At 31.7% G+C, this 26,139-nt stretch overlaps 1 protein-coding gene across 2 annotated transcripts in view; it reads right to left on the bottom strand.

Annotated features, from left to right (window-relative positions):
- The window catches only part of Dennd1b (DENN domain containing 1B), a 238,633-nt gene that overhangs the window by 27,093 nt on the left and 185,401 nt on the right, over nucleotides 1–26,139 (bottom strand). For both annotated transcript variants that reach the window (XM_047520713.1, XM_047520714.1), the window contains 3 exons: nucleotides 11,286–11,376; nucleotides 4,861–4,901; nucleotides 4,116–4,184 (listed from right to left, as the gene is read on the bottom strand). In XM_047520713.1, coding sequence (XP_047376669.1) covers nucleotides 4,116–4,184; nucleotides 4,861–4,901; nucleotides 11,286–11,376 — 201 coding nt within the window. The remainder of the gene's footprint in view (nucleotides 1–4,115; nucleotides 4,185–4,860; nucleotides 4,902–11,285; nucleotides 11,377–26,139) is intronic.

Below are 26,139 nucleotides of genomic sequence, written 5' to 3'. Positions count from 1 at the left end.
GACAACCGGGAGTGTCACAAAAGCCTTCGCCTTTGATCCACTGGAAATTTCCATTCACAGTGACCAGAGTGAAAAAGGAGAGGAAAGGAATTTACATTTATTTTCTGTTTCCTAAACACATGATTATGTGCTGGGTGCTTAGCATGCATTATTTTATTTAATCATCACAGGTTGAAGTTCAGCATGATTGTTATCATATTTTACAAAGAACAAAAGCAACTCAGGAAAAATAAGTCCACACAGCATAGATTCAAATCTGACTCTGTCTAATTATAAAATCCAATTTCCATTGTCTTAATCTATATTAAAATTATAGAGTCCAATTTCTCAAAGGAGGAGGAAGTGAAGTTTTAAAAGTACAGTAACTGAATTTAGGTCTCACCACAAAGAAGGCATTATGAGCCTCATTCTATGTAGACAGAGACTGAGGGTACACAAGCTTGAAACTCCAACTTCAAAGGTCATGTTCCTCCTCCTAACCCATCCTGCTCTCTCAAGTTGCTTCTAGAAAAAGTAAATACGTGACTTTTCCCATTTCCTTGCAGGGAAGGATCTTTCTTTCTTATTAATATCTGTAGTAACTAGTAGAGTATTTGGCATATTATAAGGGATATCTTGAACTGAATAAAACAATCAATTCTTTATTGTAAATGAAGCAAACTGAAACATACTACACGCAGTAAAAGATAACCAAAAAACCAATAACTCTAAATTATATCCTATGCTTCTTTAGACTTTATAAATAGCACTTTCACATCTTCATTCATTAAGTTACCTAATCTATTAAAAAGGTCCTATATTAATTTCTATATTTCATTGGTAAAAATATGTAATTTTCAAGGAAAAATGCTTTTGTTCCCATCTCTTAGACTTTGTACCCATTTTGTTTTTCTCACATTTGGACTATATCCTAGTTTATTCAGACATCCTCTAATCCATCTGATCACACTAATCTTTCTGGGTTCTCCTGTGTCAAGATGAAGTTAGTATTAATCTCTTCCATGGTTCTGCAATTCATGCACTGATTAATTCAAAAGTCTACTACCTGGCCTCCTCCTTGGGTCTCTTTCATGTTACTTAGAAGGTGGAGTACAGGTTCTTTCTATCCTTTTCATTTCAACCAAGCTGAAACTCAAAAAATGTACAGCAGACTCAGCTATCCCACTCCTTGGCCTATACTCAAAGGACTTAAAATCAGCATATTACAGAGATACAGCCACATCAATGTTCACTGCTGCTCAATTCACAATAGCCAGATTGTGGAACCAACCTAGAAGCCCTTCAATTGATGAATGGATGAAGAAATATGGAATATTACTCAGCCATAAAGAATAATAAAAGTATGGCATTTGCAGGCAAATGAATGAAACTGGAGAATATCATGCTAAGTGAGAAAAGCCAATCTCAAAAAACCAAAGGACAAATGATCTCACTGATAAGTGGATCATGACACATAATGGGGGGTGGGAGGGGGGCAAGAATGGTGGAAGGAGGGACTGTATAGAGGGAAAAGAGGGGTGGGAGAGGTGGGGGGAAGGAAAAAGTAACAGAATGAATCAAAAAATATTACCCTATGTAAATGTATGATTACACAAATGGTATGCCTCTACTTCATGTACAGAGAAACAAGATATATCCCATTTGTTTACAATAAAAATAAATTTTAAAAAATGTACAGCAAGTATTTGCTATAGAAATGCACCAAAGAAATGGCTTTGACTAATGCAAGGACCTAACAAAAAGATGAATTAGAAAATCTTTAAGCCAAATAAAGTATATAGTTCACTTTGCTATAATTTTTAGAATTATGAGAATGTGCGTGCCACCTCTGGTTTTCTTTATGGTCCCCTGAAGTATGAAAAAGTACAGAGAGCATAGAAAAACCTTCCTGGCATAGAAATTAGTATAGAAAAAAATATTATAAGTACAACACAAAATCATTATTTACTTCAACAAATACATATCCATTACTTCTGTAGTATGTTCAAAACATAGGGTGAAATGATACCGATATCAATATAAAATTAGGGACTGCATCTCTATTACTCACAGTACTTTTGTACTCTGAACTCTAACTCTGTGCTGAGAATAAGGCTCAGTTCATGACAATCATTCCAATAATGTGGTTAGTGAATGAAACAGAGGCAAAAGCATGGCCCCTGATTTTGAAAAATCTGTCACTTATAGAAAACAAATTATGTTATACCCACACAATAGAAACTGGAAGTTGTATTATAGCAATTTGCAGTCAAAGAAGGAATTTTAGCAGAGATTTCAAAATGTTTTAGATAAAACTATGAAGGTCACAAAATAACTGATTTACCTGCTTCAAACCTCTTGATTCATATCTAATATGATTACAATACAAAATGATTAAAGTTATTAAGTATATTCTAAAGACAAAATTTGTCTGAAATTGACTTAGGAATAATTCTCCAAAGAGCAGAACTTTAAATTTGGAAAGATTTCACTGCCTTGCAGAGAAGGGTTCAAAATAAAACTTTCTAATGACTAGAAGGATCAAATTTTAAATAATGAATGAGGTTTGAACATATTTGTTTTATTATTGTACTTTTATGAAAGATACAAGTGAAATTAAGCACATTTAGAAAAACCATACAACCTCTCTAAGCCTAAAGAAATTCTTCCAGGGTTTGCTCCAGGAATAAAATGAGGACCTACTAACTGCAAAACCATTCCTAGCATCTTGAATTTTTTGTGTGTGAGAAACAAGGCTAGATATAAATTTGGTTTTTCACTTGGGAGCTGTATGCTATTTTATTGTGAAAAATATTCCTTCAAAAGCAACTTAAATCAACCCACTAAGACAGTGATCTAAGTCATGGGAAAACCAAACGAAAGGCAAAAGATGAAGTTTCTAAGGCAAATTGATGACTTCTTCTGACTTACCCTTTATGAAAAGGCTTCAAGTAGTTCAGAATGTTGGAATTCTATTTTTAATCAACTCTGTAGATTAGGTTCCATACTATTAAAGTGTAATCTTTGAAACAGAGTTTTTTCAACAGAAAGGGTATTACATTTCCATTGCAATTATATATAGGGAAATAACATAAATTCTATTATTTTATTATTTCTATCAATTCATTTATTGAAAAAGCATTTGAAGATAAATTTTTATAAAATCACAATTACTGCCCTGAATATTTTTAGAAATAGAGAATACATATTAGAAAAATAAACAAAAAACAAAAACAAAACTTCACTACCACTAGATTTTCCCTCAAGAAGCTACCCGTCCAGTATAGAGATAAAACATATATTCAGACAGAGCGAGTGCTTCTGAAGCAAGTTCCTATATACAGTTGGGAACACAGAAATATCTCTATAAATTTAGCTGTGTTTTATTTTGGTTTGTTTTGTTGATGTGGTATTGGGAAAATTTTTTCCAGGGGAAATTAATAGCTGAACTAAGTCTTACAAAATGAACTGGTGTTTACTAGATGGATAAAGACCAAGAAATGGATGTTCTAAGTAGTATGAACAACTTGAACAAGAATAGAAGGGCAGAAGAAAATATCTTGCATTCAAAAAATAAGGAGTTGCTAAGTATCTTCAGACATATGTAAGCTTCAGAAGAATTGGGGAAAATGGAATGCAACACAGAAAGGGACAGGTCTTGAAAGGTCTTGTCATCTTCAAGACAGATTTAAATTTGTTATTTGTTTATTGTTGCTATGGTAATTGTAATTTATCACATACTATGGAGAATCACTGAAGAATTTTAATTTTGGAGAGTCAATGAATTTTTGAGAGAACATATACTGCCATATATTTCTACTTCAGCCTCAGATGAAACTATATGAAAGAATCAAAACTATATGAAAGAATCAAATTTACAAAATGATACCTCCTCATGGATTGCTTTAGTGTGCTGCATAATTGTGTTGGTATCTTTGAAACAAAATGAAGAACCATTTTTAGATTATATAAAGGAAATGCCCTTTCTATATAATAATAGAATTTTTTTAACTGAATTTGTTTTGGTCAATATTAATTCTAAACTTTTTAAAAGTTTATTTAAAAAATACTTTGCATTTATATGTGTATATTCTAAATTTGTCAATAAAATTTTTAAATACCATAAAAATACTTACAAATTTATAAGCTGTCCGTACTGCAGGTGTTGCTTTGGTCATTGCTGTGTTGAACAGTGCACCTCCTTTCTGTAAAAGAGAGACAGAAATGTTTCCAAAATCTTTTGAATAAAGTCCTGAAAACAAAATATTATTAGAAGTATACAAAACTAATTTTACTCAAGTTAAATACCTTTAAAAATATTTTGGCTTAATGTTTTTAAATTTTTATATACTACAATAACAAACTATAAACATTTGACTCTGTTCTTTTAGATGGTATATTACACCATTTAAAAGCCATTTCATCTTTGAAGCTGCAGACAAGTAACATGAATAGTAATACTTACATATTTAAAACTTAATAAAAGGGAATAAAATGTCAACTGTTTTAATGTTGGGCAGTAAAGTTTAATCTATGGAAGAGAATTTTTATAAAAGTCATATTAACAAAACCATGTTATCAGAAGTTGTAAAATTTCCATGAAATCCTGTTATTTGATCTAATACCTTATCTGGAATACAGGATAAAGTGACAGAAAATATTGCTTTACAAAATAAGTCATTTATCTCTGGACAAAAACTTTCCAATTTAAAATTATATTTATGAACATGGAAAACTATAATAAAGCCTAAAATATGTATGGTTTGAGAACATTTACACACATTTCAAATATTACAAATAAGCAGTGAAGTATAAATAGCATACTTTTACAGATTTCTCCATATCACGGTGAAAGAAGAAACTTTGAAGGCTTATTATTACCTTAACTGTATGTACCCACTGTTGATATGACCTTGGGTTCCCTGAAACATAAAAAATCAGATATCAGGAATCAAAAATAAATATATGAATCAAAATTCATCAAGAGCTAGAATTTCTAGCATTTTAGAAGGCAAATTTTATTTACAATGTTGTAAAAGAAGAAATGGCACTATAAGAATACTTTAAGGAAATTTGGAGCTTTTGAACTTGAGATACAAAAAATTTATTCTGTGACTGTTAATTATATTAATATACTAACTAATTTTATTTTAATGTAATTAAAAGTTCTGAATATATTTTCTGGTTACAAATCTGTAAGTTTGAAAGGTATTATGCAAGGATATGTGAAGCAAATGTAGCTTTCAAGCTACAATGTACCATAGTTATTATTAACAGAAAGCTCAGATGCTGACAAAACTGGTTCTAATACAAACTTAGATTCAACTTACTTTGAAATATGGTAAATAATTTGGTCAATAAAACGAGATTCAAAGGCAAAAAAGTAATCCACATTACTAGCCTAATCTTTCATATCAACTGATTTCAATTAGATTTCAACTACTTCCTTGCTCGTGTAAATGTTTAAATACTCTCTAAACAAGAAAGGTGAAATGTCACAATAAAAATCAAGGTGTCACTGAGTGCCGTGACTAGCAGTAGCACACTCCTGCAATTTCAGACTCAGGAGGTTGAGGAAGGAGGATCACAAATTCAAGGCCAACCTGGGTAATTTATTTAGCAAGACCCTGTAAGAAATAAAAAGTAGAAAGGACTTGGGATACAGCTTAGGGGTAGCTTGCTCTTGTGTTCAATTTCCAGTAATCCCCCCATCCCAAAATCAAAGTGTCAATGACTACTTAGTCACTATTTGTAGTAGTATAAATAACTACTAAAAATAGTATTCTTTTGTTTGTGGTGTGGCTGAGGGTTGCAGGGGAGAAAGTACCACTTTGCTGTTAGAAAACAGAAGCATAATCCCAACCCAAGAATTTCTTTCCAGCTGTTATCTTTGTATCCCTAATCAATATCAGACAAAGTGTCCTGATCTGGATTCACTCTTAGACTTAAAATCTTTTCCTAATTTAAAAGAAATAACTTTCATTCTGATAAATATCTCTTACCACTCAGCACTGCATTATGCCTTTTTTGGAAAAAATAATCTAGAGAGAAATACTATATTTTTATCTTATGAAATAACTACACAAAAATTTGTCTACCTAAAATAACTCATGTAAAATAAGTTTAAAAGGCATGAGTTTCAGGAGGTCTTGGCTTTTCCAAATTTTTAAGATTTTTTTTTTTTCCGGTGGTGGGGATCGAACCCAGGGCTTTATGCTTATAAGGCAAGCACTCTACCAACTGAGCTATCTCCCCAGCCCCTCCAAATTTTTAAACAGGTACTTTCCCCTTGTAAAATGGTAACAAATTCCAAGTTATTCTATCACTTTATATCTCAAGGAGATTTTATTAATGACAAAATTAAGTGTATATCTCCATTCATCCAGATTATTCAATCATCATTAAAAGTCTACATCAGTTCATGTATTTTTTATTTCTTTATTATTAAAAACCACTGAGTGAAAAGCAAGAATTTAGGATTTGGATGTTATTTACAGTTATTCTGGGAAGTATTTAATTATTTTCCCAAAATGAATTTAAGAAATCAGAAAGAGAAATGCCAACGATATAATACTTCAGCATTTTGGGATACTTGTTAACCCAGAAAAAAAATTTTTAATACTCAAACACAAAGAAAATAACTAAGATATGACTTTGGATCAGTTAAAGAAAGGTTGGTATCTTATTCAGGATTATAAGGTTTAAACAAAGTTCCTACTGAGCTCTCTACAGGTCACAGAATGTTTTTACCTACATTATGTTATTCGATCTGAATTTTTCTACTGTAAAAGAGGCGAAGCAGAAAATGACACAGGTAACATAGCTGGATGGGAAGGAAGCAGCCTGAGGTGTGTGACAGACCTCTGGAGTTCAGGCCCACCCTGAAAACCATGTGATGTGGAACCAGGTCCTCAATAGGGGAGCCTTATCCTCCTCATTCATCAAATCAGCCTAATAGTCATCGCCTTTTAGGATTAATGTATGTAAGAATGAGAGAATGATTATGTGATATTTTGTAGGGTACCTAGCACATCACAGAAACACCACAAATGTTAGTTATTATTATTAATAACTTGCCAAATAAGGAAGTTGTGGTTCTGAGATGATACATTCTTTGTCCAAATTTGGAAGGCTAACAACCAAGAAAGAATAATCTAGGCATTTTAATTCCTGGTTCATTATTCTTTCAACTCTGAAATACTATCTCTAAGACTACTTAATAAAATATCAAAACATTTAAGTTATACAGAGGTTTCTCTCTATTACCTGCAAAATAATTACATTAGAAAGAGAATGGGGCTGCTCAAAGCTAGAACTTTGAAAAGGAAATTAAAAATCTAGAATAATCTAGAATTATGACATATGAGGGCAAACAGTAATTCCCTAGGAGTAAACTGCTTAAGATAACAGCAAAATGTGGAACAATTTAGGTAGATTACTGTTTCAAAAAATTTAAGACCTTGAAAGCACAAGGCCCTGGGTTCGATCCCCAGCACCACAAAAAAAAAAAAAAAAAAAAAAAAAAAAAAAAAAAAAAAAAATTAAGAACTGTATCCCTAAATTTTACTGTTTTATGATGCAAGGTTTCTATTTCCACAAAATTTATGAGACAAGCACATAATCCTTTGGTAATGTTAAAAAAATAAGACTGCTTTTCTTCTTAAAAATTAATCTGAATGCAAAAAATAATTCCTCTGTTTCTTTTAAGTCAACTGTTTTGTGCAATTAACAGGCCTTATTTAGAAAATTTTAATATTATTCTTATTAAGCAATGATTTTGACATACTCAAGGACAAAATATCTTCAGCTTTCACTTGTGCAGACTGTTTCTTCAAAAGTACTTGTTTAAATTCCAGTAATGTGTGGTTAATTAACAAAATATGTAAATTGGTCTAAATTGCTAATGTGACCAGAAAAAAATGCCACTAAAACTGATAAATACCTACCACCTCATCAAATTCTTGAGTACCTTAATCAGTAAAAAGAAATAAACAAATAAAAATCTGACCAAATTTTATCAGGAAGCTAATGAGGAAATATATGCTACTAATGGAGAGTACCCAACATACTACTATATAAAATCAATGTGAAAATATTTCTTCTTTCTAAAGTTTAGACAACTTGTTGAGGATTTAAGAACTAGTTTTATTTTAACTGAAAATGTATTTACAAAATCACATTCCTACTACTCAAATTTCTTGAGTGGCTTTTTCACAGACTAATCAGGAACAAGGTCCTTAATCTGGTAGAGCCTCAGCCTCTTCATTCATCTTAACAGTCATTGCCTTTTAGGATTAATGTGAGGATGAAAGATAATGATTACATGATGTTTAGCAGGAACCTAACACACTGCAGAAACACCACGAGCGCTAGTTGTTATTATGAATAACTTCCCTGTTTCTGAGATGATCTGTGTTTACCTAATTGAGTCCTTTGTTATATTCAAGTCCTCTTTTATTACATGTCAACCCCCATGGATAAACTTCCCTTTATAATTTCCTGATATCTGTGTGATTATCCTTATGAATTAAGATTGAACATTCTGCAAGAGTGATGAAAGGAATCAGGTATAATAGTCCTGATTATGAAAACTCATGGGACAGAAAAAGGTTTTAAAAAATCTCCAAGAATTCACAGGTTCTTTAATCATATTTCTAGATTCAAATGTGAATCCAGATGTTCTATATCTGATTATACTGTCTTGTATATTTTTAATTAGAGTCATAAGTATACCATACTCTCATTCAGTTTATCATAACATGAACACTAGTAATGAAAATAGCATACAAATTGCTACTGCCATGATGTAGAAAAGATAAAATAGTTGCTTCCCCAAATATTCCTAATTATTTTTGCTTAAAGAAACATAACTTGTTCTTCAGTTTTAGTTAATGATGATTTCTCATATAGTGATCTTTCCTGTCCTTGATGTATTAAAAAAAAGTCCTCAAGATATGGTCAGAAAGATAGAACTTTTGCTTTTATTCAGAGTAGGTAAGGTTTGAGTGCTAATTTTGCTACAAACTTCCCTTATTAAGATCTCCTAGTATAAAACATCAATATGTTACAGTTATTAAAGCATGAGCTTTGACGCCAGGTAGTGCTGAGTTCTGACTCTGGTCTCTACTTCCCATGTGACTTTAAGTGAATTACTGAATTGAGTGCCCTCATATAAATGGGCTAGTCAAAGTGCCTCTTACGGTGTGATAAAGTGAGAATTTCTATCACATATTAGTACTAAATAAATATGAACATTACAATTACTACAGTTACTGTGAGAGAAATGGCAGTTCCAACTGTTTACTTATTACAGGTGACTGTCATGGCAGATACACTCTTCCTAGATTTCTAGGAAATACACACACATACACATACACAAACACATATCCTAGACACATAAATATCTCCTTTCTTATTTCAAATCCTAGTGAATTATGCTTTATTTTCTAAGGATAATCTCCATGCAGCTCTAAAATAATCTGAAATACAACTAAAAATAACAACATTTGACAGGGATCATTTTAAGGTACTTCTTTATTTACTGAAATGAATAGTTACTGAACTAGAACTTCCTCTGGGAGAAGTATTTGCTCCCTCAAATTAGAATAAAAGCTCAAAAACATTTTTGTTATATCAAAGAATAACAAAGCAGTTGGCATTAAGTTGAACTAAAAATGCAGCAATCTCTAAATCAGATGATAACCGGTGATCATATTTCCCTATTCTTTCCTAAGTGATAAGATCTTTAATAATAATAATAAAAAATCTTAGTTATCCTCTTCCAGCAGAAAAGCCATCTACTTCTACTTTATTACAGAGGTACCTCGACCAATAGGTAAGACTACAGAATTTAACTGTATAAAAGGATCATAGTTCTACCCCATTACTGTCACAAGATGTCAACTTCAATTCTATAAAAGCTACTAGCCCCACAGGTCATAAAGATAATGAGACAGCAGTTATGTAAATACTGAATGATGCCTCAAGCAATTTGTCCATAAGCTGACAATATTTTGCTTCTCTGAGTTGAAAAGTAAAACAGCATTATTTCAACACAAAAATTCCATTGAAGTTAAATTTTTACCCAAGAGCTGAGGAAAGCAAGGAGCTGAATGATTCCATATGCAGTTTACTTACAAAGTCAAATAGATCTAACTTTTTTCCCCAAGCTAAATGCTATCAATGAAATACTGTACCTTAGATAAAGGTCTACAATTATAAAATTCATTTGTGTTTCTTTTAATGAACAAATTATATATAATTATTTCTATATTTTAAGGTGTGGAAATAAATCTTATTTAAGAATGAAATTAAAATTTGTGCAATTTATAGATGAGTACTTGTGACTTTTTGTCTTTTCATGTTTTCCCAATTCTAGCAACTATTTATTCATGCAGACTAAAAACTTTTTTGTCCAAATATACCTACAAAGAGGTAGAAAAAAGCTATTATACTAGGTTAAAAACAAACACACCAAGATATAGAGGGCAGAAATCTTTATTTTGTTTGTCTGGTATCTAGAACAGTACATAGAAAGGACTCAGCAATACTGTTTGAATGGATGAATAAATGGGACATTTCAAGGACTCAACCAAAATTCTGTGTAAGTTGTGACTACACAGAATGTACTAGAACAACTGGCACAAAACATCAATCAGTAAATCATTAGTTGCCCATATAATTATAATGTTAATCATAATTATATTATAATTACATTTGAAGAATTATATTTATGGGAATCTTGTGTGACACCATAAATATACTACACCAGAGGGCTGTAGGATTAGTTATATTTATGTACTCATAAACTTTTCCTAATGCTGAAGTGGTCTGCAAAGTAAAATAGGAAAAGACTTCCATAAAATAATACACTTATATAAAAATGCAGAACAAGTTATGGTGTTCAAACATTTCCCTTTAGATTATATTACATGTACTATTTCAATCCTAATCTCCATTTTTAAATTCATACTCAGAAGTTGCCACCACAATTATTTTCTGGTAGAGACAACTATTCAGGAGGAAAGGCAGAAGGATATAAATTTATTGAACTTCTACTATTCATTTCCAGTAATACTAAGAGACTATCCAAGCCAACAACTACCAATTCATTAAGACTACCTTAATGACTTGAATAACAGATATTAGGCAAAATTACTTGATATTATTGGATGAAAAATATACTTAAGACATTATATATGTAGAAGAAAATAGTTGTTTATAAAACAGAATATATCAATCCAAGTGCAAAAATCAAGATAATTGTTATTTTAAAAATGGATAATGATATTATAAATAGGTTTTACCTCCACAAAAGCCACCTGAACTGATTTCTTCTTCGAATACATCAGAGAAACCCCTTCCTGCATTTAGTTTTGCCAGTCGGCCATCTATAAACTGAAAAGTATCAAATATGTTAATTTTTCATTTACTTCATAATATTAAATTTTTACTTATATCAAAAGTATTAACAGATTTTCCCTCGTAAAATTTATATATATATATATATATACATATATATGATCTATGCATACGTATATGAAATTCTCAAAACAATGCAAAGAGCAGGTAATCAGTAAACAGCAGTTAGTTAAACCACAAATGTCCAGCACAGACTGTAGTTTTCTTAAAAATAAGAAATGGCAAATTGTAGCAGTAAAGGTTATAGACCCTGGATAAGTGACAGTGCACAATCTCTGCAGAAAGGTTCACACAAAAACACTGCTGCATTGCCAACAGTCATTTATTCATAAGGTTATATCTTCCCTCACCAGGCCTGTTGTCCCAATACCCATCTCTTGGTGTTGCTGCAAACATGAAATTATTATAACTTAGTGTTCTTAACACAGCCTCTGACACAGTAAGTACCCAAGGAATGTTAGACATTACTATTCTTGAGATTAATATTAACTTCAGTGAAATAAAACTTTCCTTGTTTAAGTATGTTCTATAGGATAATAGGATATCAGGTAATTCTAATCACTTAATAATAAAATAAATATGACTTTCATAATTTCTGGCTTATTTATTCACTGAATGATCAAAGTTAAAATTATTAATTTAAACATAGTTTGAGATAAATACATATTGCTTTGACTGTAAGTTTCTTTTAAAAGAGTTTTCAGTATTGTTAAAGAAGAAATTGGAGTGAAAAGCAGAAGTTAAAAGTGCAGTTACCTTGAAGAGCACCTCCCATCTGTTCTGCCCTATCCCTACCTGTCCCAACACATACAGCATAGTAAAACCTTGTGGTTTTACTATTGCTATTGAATTTGAAAAAAAATCCTCCAGGTATTTTTATATGACCAACACCAGGAGAAAATCTATAATATATTTTAAATATATATGTTTTAGTGTCACTTGGGTACTTTTAATTTTGCTGATCTGTGACATCTAGAATTAGATGTGTTGATAATGAAGGTGAAATATCTCTAAGATTTTCTTGCCTGAAAACCAGAGGACAACATAGGAAAAACTTAGATGATTTCTGCAGGGCTGACTCTAATATTTGAGGATTAACAAAATATGCTCATATGTATTCTAAAATTAATTCTCACTATAATTTTTATCCTAGAAACACAAATTTTAACTAAGTTAAGACAAAATACCCTGACTTAAAAAAATGTTACACTTTACACTACTTTTGTAAAGAACAAAACTAATTGAGAGGTGATGCATAGAGCAATACAGTATTCTTCATGTGGCAATTTAGGACAATTGACAGCAGTAAGTCATACCAGTTATATTATAAGACTTCCAGAAAAAAAAAAATCTTACAGATCAGAATTAAGAAATAATGGTCAATGAAACAGCAGACTCCTGTTCAAAATGTGATTTGACTATCTTTTAGTTACTGTAGAATGCTTTCACCTAAAATTGTGGGTAAGATTGGTTTAAATAAACAGCCTAAAATGATAAAAGTCTTGTCTTTTTGAGAGTTTGCTTTGCTTTCACAAAATCTAGAACTCTTTGAGCACAGGGACCACAGATGACCTATTTTTAAAACCTATGGATGCTGGGCATGCAAGGTCTCCTGGTGTGTAAATGTACAAGGGGTCTGAAGTGTGAAAGATCTCATCACAACCCTGCCCTCACTGATTTTATGATGTTGGTCAATGTCTCATCTGTGAGATTCTGCTTCCCCTGTATAAAATAGGAATGATAATAAACACCTTATGGTGTTTGTGAGAACTCATTAAAATAGTAAGAAGAGACTATACACTACACAGGATAAAGGCCAAATCAGAAAGTCTCTTTTCCCCATTATCATCACCTTTTCCATCTCTCTCAGTTTGTGAGCTTCCTGAGGAAGAAATCATGTCTTCCTCATGTGTACATCTTCCATATCTGACAAAAATGCCTGACCAGTATTTTTTATTATTGTCATTGTTTGTTTTGTTTTTGATTTTGATTTTGGGGATCATATCTCTGATCTCACACTCTACCACACAGCTGTTTGCCCCCACAACATATAGATTGAACTGAATAAATGTTGCTGAAAGTCTTAAGTATACTGAAACAATACTAAAGGTTGGACACCTTTGCCTGGTTTTAAAGCTAAACAAGAAAAATGTATTCATTTTATTCTATACTGAAGTCAAAGTTAATAACTTAAAATGTTGGTTGCTATGTATGACAACTGGTTAATTTAAAAATAAGGCAGTTTAAAACATATTAGACTTTTATTTGCCCATGTTTTCAACATAGCAGTATAAATCAAATTTAAAGTGATCTAATTTGATGGACTAAGTATCATGTTTTTAAAGTGAGAGCAATATGATAAATTTAAAGTAATATATTACTGGCAAGTCAAATGAATTAAGGCACCCTTTTAAAGGACTTAATTTGCTCTAGAAGATTAGGACTATAAGACTTTTTAAAAGGGCTTCATTTTTGTGTTTACTGGAAATAATCTATCCATTTTATTAAATGAGTGGAATAGTCTGAGTCAAAAAGGAGATAAATCCCCAAACTATTTACTGATTATGCATTTTTGAGCAAGAGTAACTACTTTGTGTTACTAAACTACTGATTTGAGCCAAGAGAAATTAATCACTTGTAAATGCCATGTTGTTATCACTAACTGTGCAAACAACCCTGTCAGTGACAATCAGACACACGTGAGTGTACACATGATGAAACTGTTTGTTCTTAAAATAAAAGACACGTGCCCATACACACACACACACACACACACACACACACAAAATACAGACACCCAGGAATAAATGGAAAAGGGGTATTAATGAAGAATGCTGAATATAATAGTTCCTCAAACTTCTGTTTCTATTTCTGTTTTAAAATTATTTTTTCTCCAAATGAAGTTGGTTTATGGCCATATCACTAACTCTGGAACATTTTATAGCATGTAAAAAAGACAAAAATATTTTAAGTTACTGCAGTATAGGAATCATTCTGAACTACAAAAATATTTCTGTTGAAAAGCTATGACTATATAATGTGCTATAACATTGCTTAAAAAATAGTTACCTATATTGTGCAAACATGCATCTTTAGGTTATTAGGAGGTATAATTTTGGAAGAACTGGTTATTCCAAGTAATGATACGTAACACTGTTAATAACAATGAGAGTAATACAGATATAAAACTATGTAGTAAATAGATTTTTAAGGGAATCTAAGAACTTTCTTTTAAATGATGGTTTTTACATAAACGGTACTGTTTTACTTTTATTCCAAAAGTAAATTTAAAACCTAGAACTTAGAATGCTACATAAACACACCAAAACATAATCAGAAATCTTACAAAGATTCATTAATTTCATGATATAGATTCTATGATTTTATTATAAATTACAAATAGATAAAATTAATTTAAATAATATATTCACAATTCTCAATATATAGGAATATATAAAATTCTCAGTATCAATTCATTTTTCCCTCTAAACCACTAACTGCAAAAAAACTAGATTTTGTTAACTCATCACATAATCACTAAGTAGTATAAGAGTTTGCAAGATAAGTATTTCAAACAGCAAAGTTGCTTCCTGATATTCTTAACATTGATATCAATAAGGTTTCTTAAAGTATTTTATCTTCAAATACCTATCTTTATAGGAAATTCATTTAAAGAAACTGTTTGTTGCTTCAAATGCACTTCAGGAAGCGTACCAGGTTCATGAAAATGAAAACTCACCATATAAATTTTTAAAAGGCAATTAAATATAAAATGATTATTGAAAAATGTAAGATAATTTAGAGAATAGACTTGATGGCAAGTTTCCTTTTCCAAATTACAGAAACAACATTCTAATCAGAGTCATGGATTAAAGTTAAATATATTGACCAGTATCCTGCTAGGAATGTGTCTTAACTCTAAGGAGTAAATTATTTATTTATTTATTTATCAGTCAGTGCATTTCCAGCATGTAATCTAAAAGTCTCAGGTTTTGCTATTATCAACATTTTAGTGACCTTAGTGATCTACACATACTATATAAATATTTAATTATAATCACCCCATAAAAGATCTGAAGATGTCAATAATTAATTTTAGGATTCTGATTTTTTTAAATATTTGATTTTGAAGGGAGTGGGGAGCTCATGATATAGACTCCGCTGAAGATATGGGGTCGACAGTGTTTCTCTACCAAGCTGGGAAGAGGCAAGATGAAGTGCTGTTCTTTTGTGCTCACATGGTAGTCTTGTTATTTAAGCAAATCAGAGACATGGATGCAACACCATAAACAACAAATTGACAGACTCAAATTCCTTCTGTAGTCTGAAAATTATTACCATATCTAAAAATTTATTTCGTTTTAGAAACTCTTCTTGAGTACCAAGATAACAAATCTTATAAAATTAAGATCTGAAAACTGGAGAAAAATATGTTTTAAATGAACCAAATTTAAATATAGTAAAATTGTTTTTTAAATATAATAATTTCTTGTGAATCTTTAAAATTTTCTTTTCTATTAATTTGGTCCACAAGTTTAACAAGTAGTCTAATTTAAATTTATTTTTATAAATGTTCAGTTAACACTAACAGATTACTTAAAAACTATACTTTAGTGTCACAATACATTAAATCAGCACATATTTATAGACATCTGCTAAAGGCAAAGCATTCAGTTAGTAGCTATATATAAATACAGACTGCTATAGTACATGGGTAGGCCAGTTTAGAGCTCAAACCAAGAAAATTAAGTACGTCAATAAATAGAAATAACTTATTTTTATGTCATTTCAAAATTTAAATAACCAGATAATTGTAAGAATCCAATATAGTAAATTAGATTACCATGCAAAATGAACAGGAAAACACTTTGAAGAACTAGAGAATCCATTCAGTACAATTTATTATTAGAACTAATAACTTAAAATAGCACTTATGGGACACTAATACTATCTTCAAAGAGGGTCACCTGACAGATAATAAGACTTTTCTCCAGAATTCAGTCTGATCACCAGACACAAGAATCAATTAATTCAATCATTTAATAAATATTCAACCAAATGTTTACTGTAGTACATTTTTTAGATGCCTGGCAGAGCAACAAATGAAACAGGCAAAAATCGAAATCTTATTATGCTAAGACATCTAGGTGGTGGGGGAGAGCATGGCATAAGAAACATAATAAATTATGTAGAATAATAGGAGGTGATGGGTGTTAAGAGAATAAAATAGACTTGCATAGGTTGGGGAGCATGGGCTCAGAAACTTTTTTATTTTCAAGCAGTGTGATCAAGACAGGTCTTATGAAGATAATATTTGAGCCAAGACTTGCCAGCAGTGAGGAAATTTAATGGAAGAGACTCCAGGCAGAGGGAACACCCAGAGTTAATACTGTAGAGAAGCGGGAACAGGCATGTACTCACTAGGCCTATACAAGGTGCCAGGTATCTGGAGAATATCCAACCAACCATAACAGCCATTCTCACTCTAAATTCATAATGACTAACCTCAAACAGGATTGAAAAATGCCTCCCAGTTCTACTTTTTCTCTAATCCATTCACTTTTTCAATCTATTTTATGATTTTGTATCATGAAATGTCTAAACACCTCCCAATTCTCTCTCAGTTATTGATCTTGTTTCCTAATTTCATTGACAAAACAAAAAAGTAAAGCAATTTAAAGAGAAATTCTGCAAGCTTTTATTACCACCTTTACCTACCCACTTACCCATGTAACCATGCTAGGAGTTGCTGTGCTCTCACAAAGACTGACTTCTCTAACAATTCTTCTCTTCTGAAAATAGTTTTCTTTTTCCACTAGATAATCTCAACAGCCTACAAATACTTTATCTCTTGACCCCATTTACTATATTCATTTCTGTTCCTGTTTACAGTAAAATTAAAAAGAGCTGTCAATACATTTGTCTCCATGTCCTCTCCACCTAGACTTTAATCACAATTTCTACTTCATTACTTCAGCAAAATTGCTATTGTTGAGGTAATCATATTTCCACATTACTAAAAATCCAGTAATTAATTCCAAGTGTTTATTTTAATTTACCTGTCAAAAGCACAGCTTATCCCTTCCTCTTTGGTATTCTTTGTTCATTTGGCTGCTAAAATAAAGTGGTCTCCTGATTTCTGTCCTCTCTCACTGGTAGTTCATTCTTTCTTGACCTCCTTTGCTACTTCCAGTCCCTGGACCACTGTCATTTCTATTTACATTCACTCCTTTGGTGATCTCACCAGGTCTCATAAAAGGGCTTCACACAATCAATCCGCTGATGATTCCCAAACTTCCATCTCAAGTCTGATTTTCTCTTTTGCCCTCTTCATACATTTGTCGAATCACTATTCCACTTATTTAAATAATACACATACTGAACTTAACATGTTTGAAACTAAACTTTTGTTCTTGTCAAAAATCTCTTCTTCCCATAATCTTCCCCATATCAATTAAATGACAATTACATCCTTCCAGTTTTTCTGATGAGGAATCATGGAATCATTCATGATTCCTTTCCCTCATACTTAATATTATATTCTTCATAATATCTATTAGAATTATCTTCAAAACAGATCCATAACCCGAACAGTTCTCATCATAACTTCCATCAATCAGTTTCAATTTGACATCCATTTCTCACCTACATTACAGTAGTACCCTTCTAAATCTCTCTGTGTTCTCCACCTTTGCCTCCCAACCCCCACAGGATATTACTCAAATGCTACATTCTCTATGAAATATACACAGAACATACTATTTTAAATTATATATACCCTCATCTCTGATAGCCTTTATTCTATTTATTTTTCCACAATACTTATACCTTTGAATTTTTTTCTTTGCTACTGGGGATCAACCCAGGGACTTGTACATTTTAGGCAAGACCTGTGTCATATCCCCAGCCCTTTTAAATTTTTATTTTGAGACAGTCTAAGTTGCCCAGATTGCCTGAACTTGCAATCCTCCTGCCTCAGTCTCCCCAGAAGGATTACAAGTATGTGCCACTGTACCTGGTTACCTTTAAACATCTACATAATTTATTAAATTTATTTCCTGTCTTTGTCCCTTAAGAAATAAAAGTATCACAAAATCAGAGGTTCTTTTCTGCTTTGTTCTCTTACATGTTCCTTTCAGAACACTGTGTCAAGGATACAGTAGATACTCAAATTATACTGTGAGTGAAGGAATGAACAAAAAACTTCTATAACTGCCTCTAAAATTTTAGTGTGCTAATTATCATTAGTATTTTATTAACAAGGTAGTTCTGAATCCGTATTTTGAAGGTATGACTCAAGAATGTTCTCTCCAGAAACTCTGACACAAGGTATCTGAGAACACACTGTGAGAAACAGTGTTTAAGGTATTACTTGAATTAATTAACAAAGAAGGCTTAAAAATGTATCCTTTGTCCTGATAAATTGGATTTCCTTATACATTTCTTCTATATGACATTAAATCTCCATATCTTTCCTATGTCACAGTTTATTTTTACCTTTTTCCTTTGTGAAATATGTGCTTGATGCAATCGCCAGCTCCCATCCATTCATATGCAAACACTCCCTAATACTCCAAAGCTTTTGAGCCTTCAGTGCTAGTAATGCATGAGCTGATCTTAGCCACAGATCACATGCAATGAGTGACTATCATGAAAAAACTTAATATAAAAATGCGGAAATTTATAGCAATTTATTATTTATGTTAAAAGCTTTTTAAAATCTTTCAAAATCTCTAGTTAACATAAAAGGGAAATATTTGCTTTTGACCTCCTCATTTTATTCATTCTTTTATTAAATCAGGGAAAGTGGGTCATGGCACAAAATTTAGAGTGAGCTCAGAGAATTTCCATTTCTATGCATTACAGCATTATGTGACTCCAAGTTTAAAACTGCAATCATCACTCATTTTAAAACACAGTACCTATAATTTTTGTCATTACCCTTAAATGAGTTCCATTACATTCAATTCATAAATTCTTCATCTACTAAAATTGTCGAAACATTTTCATGCCTATTCTTTATAATAGGGAGGCACACCACAGCTTTTATTTCTTTTTTTTCCAATATAAAAAGCCTATTATATATTGAATATTAGGATTTTAAAATACATAAAATATGACCTATATTACAGCATCCATAAATCAAAAATCTAAACAAACAAATATTAATGGTCCAAATCCAAAATGCTAAAAGAAGGAGAATTTATAAAAGTGTGGGTGGTCAAGGGCAGGAAAAAGGGATGCCCAAACTGAGTCTTGAAAAAGACTGAGTTGGGCAATGTGAACTAAGGAAAGGATATGCAAAGCAAAGGAAACAAGAATAGGCATGAGTATATTTTTTCATTAATTTATTCCTAGAGGGAGAGTAAATCTTAATGGCTTCCTAGAGCCAATTCCTGACTCTACTGTATACTGGCTGCTGTGTTAACTTTCAGCAAGTTTTTAGCCTCTCTGCAATTTGGGTTTATAACCTGCAAAGTGGCAGTAATAAAGTATGTAATCACATGGTTATTTTGAAGATTAAACATGATTATATAAATCACTTAAACAGTACCCAGCAGAGTCAGCATTTAGTATGCTATTTTTATTTATTCATAATTTACTGTCACTCATTTATTATTTTAAAGCCTCTATTACAGCACAGTTCTAGAAGCATAAATATCTGAAAAAAGTTTCAGAGAACTAACACCAAAAAGTTCAGAATGGCTGGAGCAAGGTATTTGCAGAAGTATGAGAGAGATGCAGGTAAGAAGATCAAGAATTTCAAGTGCCAAAACGGGTACTTAAAACATTGGACTTGAACTATACTTACAAACTATACTTTAAACCAAGTGAAGCTAACAAATATATACAGAACATTCCATCCAGAAGCAGGAGAATCTACATTCTTCTCAAGCACAGAGAACATTCTCCATGATAGATCATATGTTAGGCCATCAAAGAAGTCTTTACAAAATCAGGAAGACTGAAATCAAGTAATCTTTCTGAACACAGAAGTATAAGCTAGAATCAATAACAGAAAAAAATACTGGAAAATTCAAATACCTATGAATTAAATAACACACTCTTGAATAATCAATGGATAAAAGAAGGAATCAAAAAGTATCTTGAGACAAATAAAACTGAAAACACAATACACCAAACTTATGGAATGCAACAAAAGCAGTTCTATGAAGTTAGTTCTACTAATAAGCACTTATGATAAAAGAGAATAGATATCTCAATAAACCACCTAAATGAAACTAGAAGAGGAAAACAACCAAAGTTAGAAAAAGAAAGGTATAAAGATCAAAGTAGAAATAAATAAAATACACACTAGAAAAACAACAAAAAGAACAACAAGGTTAAGAATGGTTTTGTGAAAAAAATATTATAAATTTACAAACTTTTAGTTGGGCTAACTAAAAAAATTAAATAAAAATTAAAAATTAAAGATTCAAATAAAAACAGAATGAAAGATGAGAGATTACAACTGACACCACAGAAATACAAAGGCTCATAAAAGACTATATGAACAAGTATGCACCAACAAATTAAATAACCCAGAAAAAGCAAATTTCTTGGTAAAACTACAGAGTACTGACAATAATGGCCAAAGATGAATATAAAATCTGATCAAACCGATAATGAATAAGAGAATGAATCAGTAACCAAAAATCTCCCATCAGTTCCTCTCAAACTTTTTCAAAAAACTGAAAAGAAGGGGATACTTCAAACTCATTTTATGAGGCTGCAGCATTACCCTGACACCAAAGCCAGACTAGACCACAAGAAAATTATAATTCTTTTTAACTGGTGCTTTATAGGTATACAAGGGTGTGGTATAGTCACATATATATACAGCATAATTTGGTTGATTTTATTCCACTGTTCCTCCCTTTTCTTGTCCCTCTGCCCTCCCCCCCTCAATCCACTTCTACTCCACTGAACTCCCTTCTATTTTCATGGGGTCCCCCTTTTATTTTGATCTAGCTTACACATATAAGAGAAAACATTTGACCCTTAACTTTGAGTCCGGTTTACTTCACTTAGCATGATATTCTCTAGTTTCATCCATTTATCAGCAAAATGCCATAATTTCTTTACTGTTTTTGGGGAAGGGAGAAGAGTAGGAAAAGAAGAAGCACTGGAGAATGAAATGAAGCAAATTATATTCCATACATATATGAGTATATCAAAATGAACCCTGCTATTATGTTTAACTATAATATACTAATAAAAACATAAAAAAGAGAAAATTATAGCCAATAATCTGGATAAACAGAATACAAAACTATCTTTAATACTAACAAACCAAATTCAATAGCATACTAAAAGACTCATTTACTAAGATCATTTACTTATCCCTGGGAAGCAAAGATAGTTCAACATACACATATCAATAAATGCGATATACTACACTAACAGAATGAAGGACAAAAATCATATGATAATATCACCAGATGCAGAAAAACCATTTGACTAAATTCAATACCCTTTAATGATTAAAAAAATTCTTGAAAAATTAGGAATAGAAGTAATGTACCTCATTTTACGAAAGGCTATGTATGACAATTTCACAGCTAAAGTCCTACTCAATGGCGAATAGTTGAAAGTTTTTTCTCCAAGACAAGGATCTTTCCTTTCACTACTTCTAGTCAACCTAGTACTGAAAGTCCGAGCCAGAAAAAGAAATAAAGGCACCAAATAGGAAAAAGGAAGAAGTAAACTCGTCTCTGTTTGCCGATGACATTATTTAATGATTAAAGACCCTAAGGACTCAACCAAAAATCCATTCCAGCTAATAAATTTAGTAAGAAGGGTGTAAAATTAACCTATAAAAACCAGGAGCATTTCCATACACTAGTAACAGAATACCTAAAAAAAAGAATCAAGAAAACAATCCCATTTATAATAGCAGTAAAATGGAATAAAATACTCATCAATAAGTTTAACTAGTGGTAAAAGATCTTTGTACACTAAAACTACATAAAACACTGAGAAAAAATTGAAAAGATAAAAATATGTTCAAGGATCAGAAAAATTAATATCCACACCACCCATTCTACTGACTCAATGTAATTCCTATGAAAATTGCAATGATATTTTTCACAGATACAGTAAAACAATTTCATAATTCACATACATTCACAAAAGACCCCCAAAAGCTAAGGCAGTCTTGAGCATGAACAACAGAACCGAAGGTATCACATTATCTGATCTCAACACTAGGTAAAACTACAAGGTACTGACAATAACAACTACTACCACCATCACAAAAAACAAAGAAGATACATATAAACAAATGGAACAGAATGGAAAGTACAGAATTAAATCCACGCATTTATCATCAATGGATCTTTGACATAGGTGTCAAAAATACTTAATGGGGAAAAGAAATTTCTATAATAAATGATGAGAACTGGATATCTACATGCAGAAAAAGGAAACTGGAACCTTATCTCAAACCATTTACAAAAATCAACTCAAAATAGGTTAAACGTTTAAATTTAAGACCTGAAACTATAAAACTACTCAAAAAAAAAAAAAAAACTGGAAAATTTCTCTTGACATTGCTCTGAACAATGATTTTCCAAATATGACCCCCAAAGTAAGGCAACAAAAACTAAAACAATTACATTGAACTAAAAATTTTATGCACAGCAAAGGAAATAATAAATAAAGACAACCTACAGAATGGGAGAAAATATGTATAAAGTATACATCTGCTAAGGGGCCATATCCATAATATCTCAATAGCAACCCAATTAAAAAAGGGTAATCTTTTAAAAATAAAAATCAGATCCAGTTGTGTCCCAGCTAATACTTCCTCCTGGAATACTGTTATATCCAGAATAAAATGTAAACTTCGTATGCCTTTAAAGCCTGGTTGGATCTGTTCCCTTCCAACTTCATGTAGTCCAGCTCTCCCCTTTGCCCACAGGTGATTTAATTACGTTCCCAAGAAATGCTGACCTCTTTTCATCCCTAGGATCTTTTCAACAAAAATTTCTTGGACCTGAAATGATGTTCTCCTTCTTAAAAAAAAACAACTCAGAACTCATTCCTTCTTTAGACTGAACTTAAATATAAGGCCTTTTGTTATCACTCAGTCTAAATTAGTGAACCAGTCAAGTTCTCCAAATTTTTCACTTACCGATACTTTTCTTGTTTATTGTCAGTTCATTTCCTTCATTAGAACTGTCAAGGTTACAGGGTTACACAGCTCTGAATCTAAAGTGCTTGGAGTGACAGTGCTTGCCACAAAACAATCAATACACTATTGTTATAGTGGGTGAACACAGGCACAGAGAAAGAAGCACAGATGTAGTAAGTGACAGTGAAGATTTTAGTGAGGTGAATTTAAGTATGAAATGAGACAAATTACAACAATATGGAATATACACAATAACTCAGGCATGAACAAAGCTCAAAGGAAACAAAGAACAGAATGAATGGCAAAAGGGTTAACATTTGAACAGCATACTGAAGAATGGCAGAAAGTCAACATTGGTGGTATGGTACTAACAGCACATGCCAAGTCTTATATTGTGAAAGATATGTTTGAAGGAATATTCAATGTGATTGGATATTGCATTAGTATAGAACACTGAGCAAGGATCTGAAGCCCAGAAATAGACCAATAACCTTACATAGTGTAATACTCTAGTGGCAAAAGCAGGATCCAAAACCAGGTCTGTTGCATCCTGGGTCAATTATTCTTAATGGTGCAATATGCATACCACTAATAACACACAGCAGTATGACCAGAAACTCAAAGCCAAAGGATGAATATGGTGTATTTAACTGAACTGCTAATTTCCCTGAACACAAAGATGGAAGAACAGTAATTTTACCAGTAAATTATGTGAAATACTTTCACTTGAAGATTAACATGGTTATAGTGAGGTATAGAATGCAGGATATAGAAAGACATTCTGGAAAAATGCAGGAGACTTCCTAAAATATGCTTCTCAGCAGGCCTACATCCACCTCCCAATACTTTTAAAACACACATGTTCTCAGTTGAAGATGTGGCTCAGTGGTAGAATACTTGTTTAGCATGCTCAAGGCCTGAAGTTTGATCCCTGGCACCTTAAACAAATAAATAAAAATGTGCCTTTCTTCTGTCACAAGGAGCACTTAATTGTATGGAAAATTTTTGGTGAGAAAAATGTTTATATTATCTTATGAAAGGTAGTAAAGATTTTGGAGAAACACTAAAAGAGATTTTTCCAATTTGAATCTTCCCTGTCATTTTCTTCCGCAATTGAGTTAAAATTTGGACAAGCAAAATTTTTTATCTTGGCAGGGGTGGGGGGAATATTTATATGAATACATTTGAACTCCTTCACTATTATACAAATTTCTTAAGAGTAATCTAATTTTCCAATTAAGAGGGTCTATATTCATATATATCCCTTAAATTTATAGTTCAAGTCAAGCTCTTGGATTGACACACTAAATTCAGACACAGTTCTTAGCCATGGAAAGTGCATAGTAAAATGAGTAGAGAAAACCTTTCTTCCAGTAACTTTAATAACCAACAATAAACACAAGAAAATTATTTCTTTATTTTGTTAGTGTACTATGAAATGAAGGTAAGAGACCTAAAAAATAGTGGCTTAAATCTCTATAAAACTGCTAGTTAAAGAAATACTGTGATGTCAGAATTGTGGATTTAAGGAACTATTTCTGGAATTCCTTCCAAATCCATTATCTAAAGAGCAATTCATCCAAATGGAACCTACTATCATCTGCCTAAGCTATATGTTTATTTCATATTATCATGGAATGTTAGAGCCAAAAGGTATCTCAAATTTAGTGATCTTTAGTGTTACTCCTGTTGGAGATACAGAAGTTGAAGCTCAAAGAGGTTAAGAAGTCAACTATCAATGAAAACACAGTTTGTTAATGCCTAACCTAGAAACATTAGAAAGATGTATGTTTTCATACATTACTTAATTTAAATACTAATTATTTAAATAGTTATAGCTTAATCATAATGAAGTAAAGGCAGTTGGTGACTCATGCTTTGTCATAGAAAATGCTGAGCTGTAGCCTGGGGATAAGGAGATGAGGAACAAAGAACACAAAGTTTCACTGAGCCAGCAGAAGATCTATTGCAGTGTAGTCGCCAGGGTTGATAATAAAGTCCTGTTTTTTCAAAATTGCTGAAAGAGGAAAATTTTGCATGTTCTCACTAAAAAAAATTACATTAGATGACTGATGTTAATTATCTTGATATAATCATTCCATGATGTCTGTGTACCTATGTGTACATGTTTATACTTGTGTTTGTATATCACTCACATTGTATCCCACAAACATAGGTAAGTATTATTTGTCAATTACATTTTTAAAAATAAAATTTAAAAATTATATGACTTAAGGATTAAGACGACAATAAGCTGGGAGAACACTGCCCTTCTTTGTAGGGCATCTCTGTGTGCCGCTCCCTCCCTGCAGAAAAGCCTCCAGCTTATGCTTTCTTTGTCTTTACGGTTTTGATCACTTAATTAGGTTTACTTAAATAATGTATTATTTAGCTTTTATTGCATTTGAACATTGTTTCAAAAGAGTTCATCATGTATATTCTGTGACACTTCTTTCACTCCATTCATCTTCACTTTTATTATAGTTCATTCATTTCCCTGCTAAAATTTTTTATTGTATGAATATAACAGATTCTTCATGCTAAAATTACTTACATATTTTGCTATTCTGAGCAATTTTGGTAAATAATATTCGATGTGTATT

The sequence above is a fragment of the Sciurus carolinensis genome, chromosome 12 (assembly GCF_902686445.1).
Source record: "Sciurus carolinensis chromosome 12, mSciCar1.2, whole genome shotgun sequence".
NCBI lineage: Eukaryota > Metazoa > Chordata > Mammalia > Rodentia > Sciuridae > Sciurus > Sciurus carolinensis.
Note: the sequence above shows the minus strand (reverse complement) of the source record. Positions and strands in the feature narration are given on the sequence as shown.